The sequence below is a fragment of the Rhipicephalus sanguineus genome, chromosome 10 (assembly GCF_013339695.2).
Source record: "Rhipicephalus sanguineus isolate Rsan-2018 chromosome 10, BIME_Rsan_1.4, whole genome shotgun sequence".
Classification (NCBI taxonomy): Eukaryota; Metazoa; Arthropoda; class Arachnida; order Ixodida; family Ixodidae; genus Rhipicephalus; species Rhipicephalus sanguineus.
In genome coordinates this window covers 18,368,797-18,383,260 of record NC_051185.1, presented here as the reverse complement: position 1 = coordinate 18,383,260, position 14,464 = coordinate 18,368,797, and the positions used below count along the sequence as shown (strand labels likewise).

General features: G+C 47.2%; 1 protein-coding gene across 1 annotated transcript; it reads right to left on the bottom strand.

The window, feature by feature from the left end:
• Nucleotides 1–387: 387 nt before the first annotated feature.
• On the bottom strand, nt 388–6,215 carry LOC119407170 (transcriptional adapter 1). The gene is made up of 2 exons (XM_037674043.2): nt 6,034–6,215; nt 388–4,517 (listed from the first exon to the last, which is right to left on the bottom strand). The coding sequence occupies exon 2, from the start codon at nt 4,515–4,517 to the stop codon at nt 3,501–3,503; it is 1,017 nt and encodes a 338-aa protein (XP_037529971.1). The 5' UTR covers nt 6,034–6,215; the 3' UTR covers nt 388–3,500.
• Between the last annotated feature and the right edge of the window lie 8,249 nt (nt 6,216–14,464).

Genomic DNA, 14,464 nt, shown 5'->3' with positions numbered 1-14,464 from the left:
GCTCCAGCAACGCTGAGAATTGATAGCGATGCCGCTAGCCCTTGTGAAAGCTGTCGTTGTTCTGCTTTCGCAGGAGTTACTGTAGCTATGCTTAACCACCTTTATTTTGAGATTTCAAACCATTTTTGAAAATAGCAAGCTGTTACAATGAGATGATGTGGCTTTATACACCTTCTCTGTATTTGTACAGCGTTGTGCGCGCCTGCGACCAAGGTTGCCTGCGCCTGTGTCATGGATGGCTTTTCGCGGCATGGCATCATTACGCCAAGCGAAAGCAGCGCCACTTTGTTGCATACAACTAAAGCAGGCCTATATGTACATTTTTATGGAGTAATATCTTTTAATATAAAGAAATGAACAATATTTCAGTACTAACAAAAAGTCATCGAGCGCATACACCAATCAATGGTCACCTGACCGGCTTCATGAATGAATGAAACAACTTTATTGCAAGATCCGGCTAGTTGCTGGTCCGGGCCAGACCGCTCAGATGGAGGACGGAAGACCTTGTCTTCCACTAGCCTCCCTGGCCTGCTTGATAGCCCAGGTTTGGTCCTGTAGATCAGAGCTGAGCAGCGTTTTCCGCCATCGCTCCCGGAGAGGTTTTGGGGAGTCTGTTTGCTGATTGGAGCACCCCCATAGCATATGGCTTAGGGAGGCCTCTTCTATTCTACATGCTTTACATATTGAATCTGGGTAGATCTCTGGGAACATCCTGTGTAACTGAACAGGGTTGGGATAAGAATTCCGTTTATGATTTTGCCGCCAGAGGCGCCAAAGGTCATTTTTCGCAACTTTCAATGAAGAAATAAAAGTATAAATCCACCTCTCTCGAGATAAACGGGGTTGGTTTGAGTCAGTGCGACGGACAATCTTTCCATCAGTGCAGTCATCTCATTTCATGTTCTGGGCAGCTGTCGGTCCCTTTAAGCCAAGAAAATATGATTGCAACTGCTTTTTACAAGCCGTCACACACACACACACAACACACACACACACACTTTCCCCTGTGTCAGACCGAGTGCTTGCAATACATGTCGCGGCATGGGCCCTGCTCAGTGCTGTTGGAAGCACGCAACATGTCGAAGAAGGCAAACAAAAAAAGGGCTCCATTCCTCACTCGAATTTCCATCACCTGGGTGATAGCGATTCAAGGAACTTTTGGATCAGCTTTTAGAGCAACAAGAATAGCAGTTTCAAGCAGAAATGTATGCTTATTGAGAAGGAAAAGTTAACCATTTGAAGCAAGAAAACCATGGTTTGGAGCAACTCAATGCCCACATGCAGGCAGCAAACTTCGGATGCAATCAGTATGACAGTGATGTAAGCATTTGAAGAAATATCTGCAATTACTCTTTATCACGTAACACACTAACTGAATTCACCAAAGAACACAAAACGAACACACCTTAGGGAAACTCAGTACTTTCAGAATGCTTTTTTTTACATAAGTTAACATGAACACACTGAAGCACAAAGTACGTCACCGTAACATAAAAATTCATGAACACAGGGTGTCACTGGAGCTGACATTTCAACAACTGAACTTTTCTTCAAGGTTGAAACTGCTTTCCTTGGCACATGTGGGTATGTGCTTCTTTCTTTTTCACGGACTATTTCTCTTTCCTTTTGACTCGCCTAATTCGGCATGCTGGCCCCTCCTTCTACCACCCCAACCCCGTTTTTGCAGTTGCCCTTTCCTCCTCCTTGGTTTGGATTGGAGGAGAGGGTAGAAAGCATATACACATGTGCGCTAAGGAAAGCGGTTGCAGCCTTGCAGAAGAAGACAAGTCCACTTGTCGAAACGTCGGCTCCAGCGTGAACACCCCACGTTCACGGATTTTCCACCTCTTCAAAACTTCAGTCTTCCCCTGAACTGCTGCCTTTTTTTTTTGGATCACCGTAACACATCGCACAAGTCTATCAAATGAAACAGATTACTTTAAGATAAAAAAGCTTAGCTATAAATACGGTGAAACAAAAACTAACTGTCAAATAGATCATCTACAGCCACACTGACAAATTTATTTTAGAAATTACGCAACTAGTGTATAACAATACCAATCCAACTTGACGAGGTAGTAATTGGTATGACACAGTAGCCCAAATTGAGAAAGAAGAATTAGATGACAAAGACGAACTTGTCTTGGACATAAATGATACAACTCTGATGCCGCACGATTACTTCATTAGTAGTAAATATGCACAGCATGGAAACCGCTGTGTGCGAAAGGGCAAGCACAAAAATGTGAAATCTAGCTTTGATCTAGCACCGGTGATTACACTGCAATCATGTTTACAAAAAGAATTTATGAAATATTTCTAATTATGTACATGAGATATAAAACAAACTGCAGGCCTGCAGGAGCTACTGACAAGTGAAGCAAGATTCAAAGCTAATGCTGTTAATGGCAAAAATAGCATGCTATGAAATTGAGAGCTCACAAATGCGCGTCAGTATGTGAAAAACATTGCTAGGCATGATCAAAGCACGAAAATAAATATCAAACAGCAAGGCATACTTGAGCATTCATAAAAAAGACACAAGAGAGAGATACTTGCTGAGGCTTGCACATTGTATGTTTAAAATTTCCAAACATTCTAATATTGTCCATGAAAACAAAGCCAGGCATGCAGCAGCCGAAACCGATTATTTCACCTGTGCATTTAAATGTCACTGCCAAATGAAATATTCCAATGTGACCACCAAGAAGGCAGCACAGCTAGCCGGATCACCAGCACATGTCACTAGCAATGGCTCAGAAAATGAAAATTGGCTTGGTTTGGTCGTCCATTCAGTTTGACAACCATCACAGTTCATTTTCATTTAGCCTGTAGAGTCGACATAGAGGTTATAAAGCTCGTGTGAGTCTCCGCACAATCATGGCGCAAATAAAATACGCAAAAATCAGTCATTTCGCGCAGCACTTCTATCACTAAAGTGACAGGTGGGCTACACTGCAGGCAAATGGCTGGGCCTGAGGCAATTCTGCAGCTCCCTCCAGAGCTCACTATTCAACCCTTCTTTGTAGTCTTGACTGGATGACATGGCTGAACGGCCTACAACACGCTGTCATCGTGGCGATGAGCCTATAGCTTGTCACTGTGCGTTCAGTCTGTCGCTTCTGTATCAGCCGGACACATATGCATCTTTGAAATGTTTCACTGTTCAGGATGTCAGCACTCTTACGTTTGTGCTGGTTTGCCAGACAGGAGTTCAGTGAACGCTGATAGTTCTAATTCTACAAAGATGGAAGAGCAACATATTCTGTCACTTAACCCGTACAATTGCATGTTTTGTGACAAAACCTAAAATACGGATTAGAGTGAACTCTACGCATTAGAGTGTTCTGTGCTTCCAACAGGTGTGGTGTCTGCATCTTTGTACCAACACGTACGGTGGGAATATCGTCTGAGCTGAGCTACCCGAGCCTTATAGATTGACCCGAGCACGTCAAGCATGATCCTGTAACGAGAAAATGTACATCCACGGGGCCCGTTCACCAGACCAAGTGCTGCTCGAGAAGCTGTGCCCTCAGTGCCTCCTCTTGCTCGTGGATGCTGGCCTGCCGCAGCTCTTCGTGGCTCGGGTGCCACTGCGCAGCAAGCGCGTGCTCCAGGGCCCTCGCTCCGACCGAGTGCGCTGGCAAGACGTCGCGTCGAACCTGAAGCGTCTCCAGCAAATCGGCGGCACAGACGGGTTGTCGAGGTGGGCGCTCCCACGGATCGGCGGCCACTTCCATAGCGGCCCTACTCTCGGCCCAATCCAAGCTGGGCAGCGCGCAGGGCTGGTGTTCACCAGTGGGCGTCACCGTCGCCGCCGCCGCTAGGCCTAATGAGAAGTTCGACCGACCGGGGAACCGCAGGTAAGGGTTAGGCGGGGCACATCCCAGGCTGTGTTGCATTCGACCGTCCCGAAGCTTGTACGCGCTGCGACGGCTTAGCAGAGCCAAGATAATGTCTCTCACTTTTTGCTTGATGGCGATGACGACTAGCTGGACTGCCCGGTCGTCAACGGCCTCCAGTCCGCTGTCCCAAGCGATGACAAACATGCGACCGTGGACGAGCATCTTGTCGGGAAGACAGTACTCGCGAAGGCACAAGTCGAGACTGGCCGCAGGCTCTTTAGCCGCGGGCACGTGGCGCGTGACAGAGACCGGCACAAACCTCTTCTCGAAGGTCACTCGCACCGGTTTGGCCTTGCTCTTGAGCTTCTTGTCGCGGGCGTTTGAGGAACTCGACTCACGGCCCATGCAAGGGGCTTGGCACTTGTTGAAGAATGCCAAAAGGAACTCGTTGTGGGCGCGCACTCCCTCCTGGGTCAGCACTTTCCGAACTTCCACGTCGAAATCTTCTTTGGTGAGCTTCTGGCTGAACCAGAGCTTCAGATAGTTCATGTATGCCTTGAAGCCGTCTCCCAAGACATTGGAAAGCCTTTGCTTGGCCGCTAGGAGTTGGTTTGTGCAAGCCGCCATCGGAGTGGCACCACGGTACACGGCTGTCGTACGGAGCTCCATCTGCCAGAATGAAAAACGTAAACCACGTGTCACTCCGATGTCTTAAACTACACGGGAAATCTGCACGAGGATGCAAAATGGCGAAAGTAAAGTGTTTAAATGGCGAGATGATGAACATGTACTGGTACATCACATACACTATACTATTTGCACAATATGAGAAAGCAAATGCACTGAACAAAGTAGGAGAATTTTTTTTTTCGGGAAGGGGGGGGAAGGGGGTCTGACCATACTCTCAGCATATTCGTGTGTGTGTTTGTATGCGTGCGCATATATATACACATGCAAAATTTAAAACTTTCGGAGGGGGGTGGTGGTTGAACCCCCGAAGACCCCCCCCCCCGGCTACGCCAGTGAAACAAAGTCATCTCTTGACGTTCCAGCATTACCCGATCTTATTCGCTGCCTCCTGAAAACCCACGAACACGGACGACTGAAGTTACATGACCACGAAAAAAAATCGCCTCCGGCGTCGATGATGGCGCGCTACGTACAGAGGTAAACAAAATTTCAAGATCTTACGAACTGCGGGAATCGGAGTACTGCGAAGCAATCATCAGGGTGCTGGCTAAGCTGCATACTTTGATGCTGATCCAAGTGTTACGAGACGATCGAGTGCAGGGACCGGCGCGTTTTTATATAAATGGATTAGTTGTAGAGCAATGGGTGCGCCTGACGCTTTTTCGCACCCTCTCAAGAAATGCGCGGGTGCAAAGCTTGTTTTCCGCGCTACAGAAGCGCGACTTTTTTGTCGAGGCAAAAGTTGTTCTTGCGCGTCCGCCAGTTACCGTTTAGTCGGACGTTTGGAAAGCACAATTCAACACGCGCAAAAGAATATCTACTTACTTATTTGTAGAGCCCTCAAGGTATAAATACATTGCACAGGGGAGTGGGGGGGGGGGGGGGGGGGTAGGCATAGAAAAATGAAAGCATAAATAACAATAACAGTAAAGGGGATTTAGGCTGCATACATCGAGTAAATAAATTACGTAGATGAAACAAACGTGTATTGCTAAAGTAGGCTCGACAGGACATCTTTAAATGCAGCTGGAGCAGCTGTGCTAGTTATGAAGGCAGGTAAGTGATTCCAATCCCTAGCTCTTCTGGAACAAATGATTGCGAGCCTACAGTAGTTGAACATGGTATAATGTTAACATTATGGTGATGATCAAGTCGGCGCGAGCTAGACCTGGGAGTAGGAACACGGAACGATGAGTTGAGTAGTGGTAGTACATTTTCTGGGAAGAACAAATGCTTGATTGCCTTCTGCGGGTTGCTAGGGGTGGGAGCAGCTTTCATGCTTGTGACACTGGCATAGTTATTATACTGTAAAGCACTCGTCACATTTTCTACGTTTGTAGTCACGATGAGCATATTTCTGACTGCCACATACTAATAACGGTAGCTCTGAAAGAAGTTGCATGTTTATGCAGGGCCATGAAAAACGCCACCGTTTTCCTTACGATTTCGCGAACGCTTTAGAGCGACCGGCGCGCCCAAAAATTAAATTGCTTACGCAGTCAAACAAAGCGAAGTTCTTGTGCTGCCGTTGTCATAAGCAGCAGGCCATACTTCAAGAGCTGCGAAAGAGACGCCGACAAAACTGCACCAACCGCACTGTCAAAAAAAAATTCACAGACCGCCGGCGGCGACGCCACACACGCACACATGCGTGAACGGCTTGGCTCGGCCTGGATTCACTTGAATTTATGACAATTGCGGCTTCAATAAATTTATGACGATGGCGAAATGCTTATGAACGACTTTTCAACCTATTTTAACGTTTTTGGTTTTACTGTAAAAGAATAAAGCAGATAAACTTTTGCTTTACAAAATTCTACTCCTTTTCTTGTGCGTTTTTTGCGCTACCTGGCCTTAGGTCACGTCACAGTGCGTGGCCTCCGTGCTTGCCGCGGCAACACAGCGTCGCCGCAGCCAATCGCGGAGGCCACGCACTGTGAAATGAGCTGCCAGCTGATTGCGGAAGCCACGTGCAGTGCGGTAGCACCCTTCCTGCTGCTGCCTCTTACCACTCACTGTGCGTTCTTAGTTTTATTAATATTTAGTTTTTCTTCATGATCGCCCGTCAATAAGTCTTCGGGGAGGGGGCGTGACGCCCGCCCGCCTTTTTTCTTGCTGAACGTCAACATTCCTCGATTAATCTAGTAACGCTGCTAATTACGTTAAGAATAAGGATAAACAGAGAGATAGTGTGATATGCCAAGGAAAAGAGTAGTAAATGCAATGTATCACTTTAATTGATTTCCGTTTAGGTCATAATTACTACACTAGTTAAAAATAATGTTTAGAATAACAGAAAGCTGAGCTAGTTGGTAAGTATTTATTCTAAAAGACGGGGCGTGCAAATACAAACGCAAGAAATAAGTCAAGACACCACCAACGCCGGCGTTTGTTGTGTCCGTGTTTGCACGCCCCATCGTTTAGAACGAACAAAATATCTCCCCTGTGCTTTCCTAGGCTTAATTGTTTATTGGATTCACTACATTGTGTCTAACAAAAGAAGTGAGACCTCCGACCAATTCCCCTTCTTTCATGACCAAAACACAGTGGAGACTATTTCGTCAGACCAGATCAACACCTTTATGTTTATTGCACTGTGCCATAACCACCGAGATCAAGTTCGCACATTCCGTCTTCAAGCTATATGCCAATAACAATCCGAACGTTTTGTTCTCATTAGCTGCACTATAAATCACCAAGGTGCGTCCAAACCAGAAAGACTTATGCAAATGTTGGTGTTTACCACATATCTAACAAAAATATCATTAGGCACAGCAACAAAAATGTGCGATGAAACAGTCTCCAACAAACTCTCGATGCTTCAGGTTGCCTTTTGAAGCATGTCCCAAGATTATGTCCTCGTCATCGTGGCCAGGCATTACACATGCACAGTTGTACTTACAGTAAGCACCAACGGTGTTGAGGCACATTCAATGGCATTTAGGCACTCATGGATTTCTTTAGACAGTTTCAGAGCAATGATGTTGCCATTCTCATGATCTGTGCCTGCAATGCCAACTGTTTTCCTTGAATTTAAATCTGGCAATGAAGAGTTTGTTCTTGCAATTGTTTTACAACAAAGGAATTGACAGCACGCAAGCTGATTCATTCAGGCACTGTTAACATTCACAGGGCCAGTACATATGCTTCAAGTAACATCATTATATCGTAAAAGGTAGGCAAAGTACCAAAGGCCACTCATCCAAAACAATGTCGGTGCATGTACACCAGAAAGAAAAAATACCGCACTCTAATCCACACTTCAGGTTTTGTCGTCAAACATGCAATCGTACGGATTAAGTGACACGATATGTTGCTCCTCCATCTCTGTAGAATCTTTAGAACCATCAGCATTCACTGAACACCCGTCCAGCGAACCAGCACTGGCGTCGAAGCTTTCAGAATTTGCAGCTGGCACTTTGGTGCGAGCATTCGCGTTTGACAAACCCACAGGCGACTCGGCAGCAGTCACAGGCTCCTTCTGCGGAAGGACGCCGCCCTTAAGGTCGATGACCTCCCGAATTTTCTCTGGGATCGTCGCGTAGAAGCTGCGGACCAGGTCAGGCCTGGCGCGAATCTTGTTCCACTCCTTCTCGATGAGGGCCCACATGTTGTCGGGCGTCGGGTCGCGCAGGCGTCGGCGCCACAGCCGTTCCTTGACAATTCCCCAGGCGCTCCTGACGGCATTGAGGTCCTCACACTTGGGCTGCCAGTGGAGCCGTTGTATGCCGCGCACTTCCAAGTGTTCGAGCACCACCGGCGAAACATACGTAGACGTCGCGTCCTGTTGAAGGACGAAGCTGTGGTCACAGAAAGGCCCGTTGCCTAGGAAAGGAAGCACAACGTTGTCCACCAGTTTAACGTACTTCTCGGGCGTCAGCGAGCCGTCTGCAACACGGACAATGGGGCCCAAGCCCTCGTACGTAACCATGGCCCACACGTTGATGAATGGGCGGTTGGTTACCGTCAATTGCCGGACAAAGATAGGGTCATTCCTGGAAAAGAAATTATAAATTAGGTGATTACACGTAAGTTCTTCAGCTGAGACAGTTGCAATGTGTAATTGCTTTTTCTCTGTATCTCTCTGCACTGTCTACAGTAATGGCATCCAGGAGTCACTGAGCATAGAGAGATTGTTTGGAATCAGTCCAAAGGTCACTTTTCTGTCACGTGTAGCAGTGCACTGCAAAAGTGACGGGATAACAGACTGCCACAATGAGACCATGTTGATCCTGCCTCAGGGGCGTAGCCAGAAATTTTTTTCGAGGAGGGGGGGTCACCTCCTTGATCTGAAGTGGGGGTCGGGCAGGCAAATGTGATCGAGTGTCTGTATGCCATGGCAAAAAGAAAATTTCGGGGGAGGGAGGGGGGGGGGCACGGGCCAGTGTGCCCCCCCTGGCTACGCCACTGTCCCGCCTTGATGGAACACCTAATAAAAAGCATGCAGTGCCAAATAAGTATGATATTGGCTTAATAGTCTTGAAAGATTTCAAACAGCTCAACAAAAGCATGATATGATTATGAGGCATACTGTAAAAAGTAACTCCGAATATATTTTCGCCACCCAGGATTATGTAACATACACTTAAACCTATGCAGATGGATGTTACTGCATTTCACGCTGATCAAAATGTGGCAGCTGCATCAAGAAATTGAACCCTTGCTCTCATGCTCAGCGGCGTAACACCCTGTAGTCGGTTAGAACCAAAGAAAAAATGCAAGCTCCACCTGCAGAACTGTGGTACAGCCACCCTTCACCTGCAAAAGCCGGTCATGCTAGCTGGTTTCCGCTCCAACAGTAAGTACTTTTTCTCGGCTAATGTAAATGCTGCACATATTAAGAGTTAAAGATCCTTCGTTACTACCTCAAACATTTCGTTTGGCTGAGCAGTGATGTCAGAATCCCTGACGAAATTTACCAGGATGTTCAAGTTTCCAACCTAAAATCAGCAACACAAATATGTGTCTCTATGGGAGAGTAAACCACTCAAGAAGTACTTGTCCTCATAAAAATGAGTGAGTACTATTTGATGCAAATTCTCTATCGGAGGGACTGCGATGGCTGTGGGTGGAGCTGACATTTCTCTCTTAGGTTGTAACTGAGCATGGTCACTTAGCCACAACAACAGTTATTTAGGAGGTTCCTCAATGACATTCGCGACAGTTGCACGTTTGTGAGTCACTGCTTTATCCTATCAGAAGCATGCCACAAACACACACAGACACCGATTATTACCAGTTCTGTAGCACTCTCCACAATTTCTTGCTTTTGTCCCACTTGCAACAAATTGTCGACTCGTTGGTGAACACGACCCTCTGCCACTGCTCCGCGGTCCAGCCCTTATACTCATCGGCAAACTTGAGCCGCATCGCCTTGAACTCCGGAGTGAGGAACAACCTGGTGTTTCCGTTCCAGCAGGTCAGTCCGGCCTCCTGGAGCCGGAGTCGGATCACATTCTCGCTGGCCTTCAGTTTCAGCTCCCGCTTGATGTCGGCGGTGGTCAGGAAAGGATCGTCCACCAGAGCGGCGACAATCATGAGGTCCTCAAAATCCGTAGTCACCCGCTGACGGCCTGAACGGAAAGCGTCGCCGATGCGCCCTTCTTCGTTGTAAGCGTGGATGATGCGGAGCGACGAGGACCGAGTGCAGCCAACGGTGGCTGCTATGTCGCGGTGCGAGTAACCCTGTTCGTGCAGGCTGATGATGCGACGTCTCCTTTCTTCGCTGATGCGCGGCATGTTGGATAGTCTCACTCCTGGCCAAGCCAAGCCAAGGACTATAGCACACAATGGACAGCAAGGTTATAGATATTCTGCGTAGTCATTATGCCGAAATGATGTGGTTGTAGCGGTGGACAGGTTATGGGTATCCTGCGTAGCCATTGTGTCAAAAATGACAAATGCCCACGTGTAGTTATGGCAGTGGACAAACATTCCACCGATGAGTGTGCATCCTGCTGTGCAATTTCAAAAACACACAGTTTTGCTTGGAAAACGACAGTTAATTCACGCATGTGTCAAGTTTCCCCATCGTCTATCCTCCATGCAGTGGGCTTAACTGGGTCACTTCAGAGCCATGTCGCGGTATTAGTCCAAGATGAGCTGTCGAAAGGAAAACAAACGAACAGTGAGTACGCTGCATGATTAAGAAGAGGACACAGTGAGCTGAACTTCCAGCAATTTATTTCTTTGGAAAGCCTTCACTTTATATACAGTTATACACTGGTATACACGCATGGCTTACACGTGTTCCGCGCATGGCTGTTGCACCAGTGTGTAACTGTATATAAAGTGAAGGCTTCCCAAAGAAATGAATTGTTGGAAGTTCAGCGCTCCGTGCTATCTCTTCTGTCCACTCTTGTCGTTTGCGCTGATATGCACTCTTAATAATGTTGCTTCACAGCACGCAAGTGCATCATATGCAATCAAGAACACTAATTTCCAAGCAGGCACAAGTCGGGGAAAACAAAGCTGAACTGTCTCTATCCTGAGTTGCATTCTAGTAATACGAGTTCAAGCGGTTAGCTGGACTGAAAGGCTCTTGCACGCTCCTTATTTATGTAGTTTCACCAGCGCAAAAAGCAGAAAAAATGGCCGAGAATGCAGGCACACGAAGAAAAAGAGCGGTCGCGCTTCGTGCGTCCGTTTCTTGGCTAGTGCGCTTCGAGTTTTGCGTGTACTTCGCGTTTCGCGCGCTCCGAAAGCGTTGGTAAGGTTACTTAAAACGAAGGTAGTGCACAACATACGCTTCACGTAGCGGCAACTGAAAAAATCGGTCTTCTCCACTCAACTGTTGAAAACGTTGAAAACACGGCTGACACGACGCCGCAGACTCGGCGTCATCAACGTGACACTAGACCAGAACTTCCTGGTGGAACCACTATCTCACCGTACTGTCTTCCGAATCGTCGTCAATGATGTAGGAAGCTACTCCCAACGATACACCTGCAATCTGAGAACTAGAAACCGCACTCGAGCAGACTGAAAACTGGCACACCGACGCCGCCGATCCGGTGATTTGATGATGATGATGGCCACCTGTCAACTCGGGGCACGGAGCAGCTGTTTCTTACTCCGTGAGATAGGTTGTAGCTACAGGAGCTACAGTGTTCGCTAGTACACCGTAGTTGTAGTTCCTTACAATGGGGTAAAAGAATGTGTACTGCAGATACAATCTAGTCGGATCTGGCACGTCCTCACCTCACTTCCAGCCTTTTATTTCTTGTTTGCGCACGCGTTTTACCGCCACAACAAAGGCGCGTCGTTTGTTACAACTTCTGTTACTTTTGGCTAAGGGTGCAAACATTTGTGTTTGCAAGTCTTGTCACACGGGCACTTTCGATCTCGATCCAGTCCCTATCAGAATGGATGCCCCGATCGTCATTATCTCACTTCTCGTCTTGCGCAAGTTGCGCAACTAAGATCGATGGCTTGCACCCTTCCTCCATGGCTTGCACTGACGTCACTGAAACCACCATGTTGGAGCACCAGCATGTGGTTCTTTCGTTATTCGTGCACAGAGACGCTCCTGCCACGTCGTTTTCACATTGACGCCATTAGTTTGTCATCAAAACCACCATCATGGAGTACCAGCAGTACCAGTACATTGAGAAGCTGCGTCCATGTCGTCACGTGAAAGCTATATCTATTAATCCCAGTCCGGCTCTCAGGCCCAATCGTGATACGGACCGTGCGCCCTCATTTTCGAACGCGACCGAATTCGATCGGGATCTAATTTCTCGTTCGGGATTAGCTAATTTTGCGCAAGCTGCTGAAAGAATCGCGCCAATTGCGATGAATAGATTTGGCCCGAATCGGGCTCGATCGCGACCGAATGTGCACGGTGTTGACACCTGGGATTTATAAATCCAAGCAATTAATAAAAAGACAGAAGATTTTGGGGGTGATGGAGACTTGAAGAGATAAAAAAATGTGAACAGAGAATGTCACTGGACCCAATGTTTCGACAGGTGGAATTGTCTTCGTCAGGGCAGCAACATGCTGTCCTTACTGAGTAAGATCCTCTTGTCAGAATGTTGGCTCCAGCGACATTTCTCATTCAACGATTGTTCATGATGCGTGGTTTATGGACGAGATTTGATGGAGGGACCCCTTTTGTTAAACACAACAGTGTGTAGGCAACAGTTCATGAAGCCAAGGAACTGCACTAGAATGCCTCTTGGGCCGGTTGGTACACGTTGATAGAAAACGAGGAACAGTGGGAACTACAGGACAGAGACGGACTGCATGTCAGCACTTAGTCGGTCTTTGTCCTGCTGTTCGCGCCGTTTCTCATGTTCTAAAGTGTGTGGTGCAGTACCGTTGTGCTGCTGCAGGTGCAGTTGCCCCGTCACTTTCTTGGGTTGATCTACATGTATGTGTAACTGAGGAACTCAACTGCTGACCCGAAGGTCGCGGGGTTGAATCCCAGCCACAGCAGCCGCATTTCCATGGAGGCAAAATGCTAGAGGTCCTTGTGCTTAGACTTAGGTGCACATTAAAGAACCCCAGGTGGTAGAAATTTCCGGAGCCCTCCACTACGGCATCTCTCATAATCACATTGTGGTTTTGGGACATAAAACCCCAACAATTATAATTATTATATATAACCGAGAAAGTTGTAGCCCGCACGTGCACTTGCCAACTATCACTATCATGAGTGACCAAATTTAGAACGACCCCAGTACATTTGTTCAATTCTTGCGTTCACATTCACTTATGATAACAGTGCATGGTAGGGTTCGAACTACATTCAACAAGCAAGCTATTTCCTGTTGCTGTTTGAATTTATCATGACAGCACACAGTATGTGATAATGAAGAGCCAGTAGTACTCGTATGTTAGAAGTGGTGTTCCCAAAGTGCCAACTTTTTATGATGAGCGCTTTACTTGTTTCGGTAGGGTTTGTTTTAAGGCAAGCTTGGAGGCGTACGCATCCACACCCACCTCATCAAAAATAGTATACGTTTATTGCAGCTCGTACAAACAAAGCCAAATGAAGAAATACATATAAGCACAACGTGGCGGCTGATAACGACTTATATTGCTCGCTTTCCGAATCACGTGCGCAAAAAAAAACGCACATTACTTGGTGCATATATACATGCTCGAACCTATGGTATGGTGAACACAATTGGATTGCTGGTGACATACAGAGCCCCGACTAGGTATGCACATTCCTCACTCTCTCAACACTTTGAGCAAGCATTTCTGAGTCATTCACAACATTATTTTGGAGAACATATCAAAACAAAACAAACTACCAGTAAACAGTTGTTCGCAGTTTAGATTTGGACTTATTCAGCACCCTTTGAAAGACGCTCACAACCCAACCCATCACAGGACGTCTCACTTTAGAAACGCAGTTATAACGCAGTGCATTTATACAAGTCCATTGATATATATATAACAAATTGATTCTGTACACGAGTTTTTTGTGAAAACACCATGACCACAAAAACTAGGTCCTAGTTTACAAACGATTCAGCTTCACTTACTGAAGTATCACAATCAACAATCGCACTGTCACTATCGCCGCTGTCAGCACACTCATCTACTTCAGTGTCCTTTAACAGAGGCCTTTTCTCACCGCTTTCGCGGCATCTTCGAAGCTTCTGCGGCTGCCCGTTGGCAAGCGGTTCTTTTGCCGCTGAGACGAGTGCTCCCTTGCTGGAAACGACCTCTCGCATCTTCTCTGGCAGAGACGCGTAGAACGCACACACGAGGTTCGGGATGTCCCTTAACTTGTCCCACTCCTTTTTGATGAGGGCCCACAGTTTGTCCGGTGACGGGTCTGCCAGCCGGCGTCGCTGGAGTCGTTCCTTCACAAGCGTCCAGGCATTTCGGATTGGGTTGAGGTCTTCGAACTTGGGAGGCCACGGCATCTGGGCGATGCCGCGGGCCGCCAAGTGCTCTTGGACGCGACA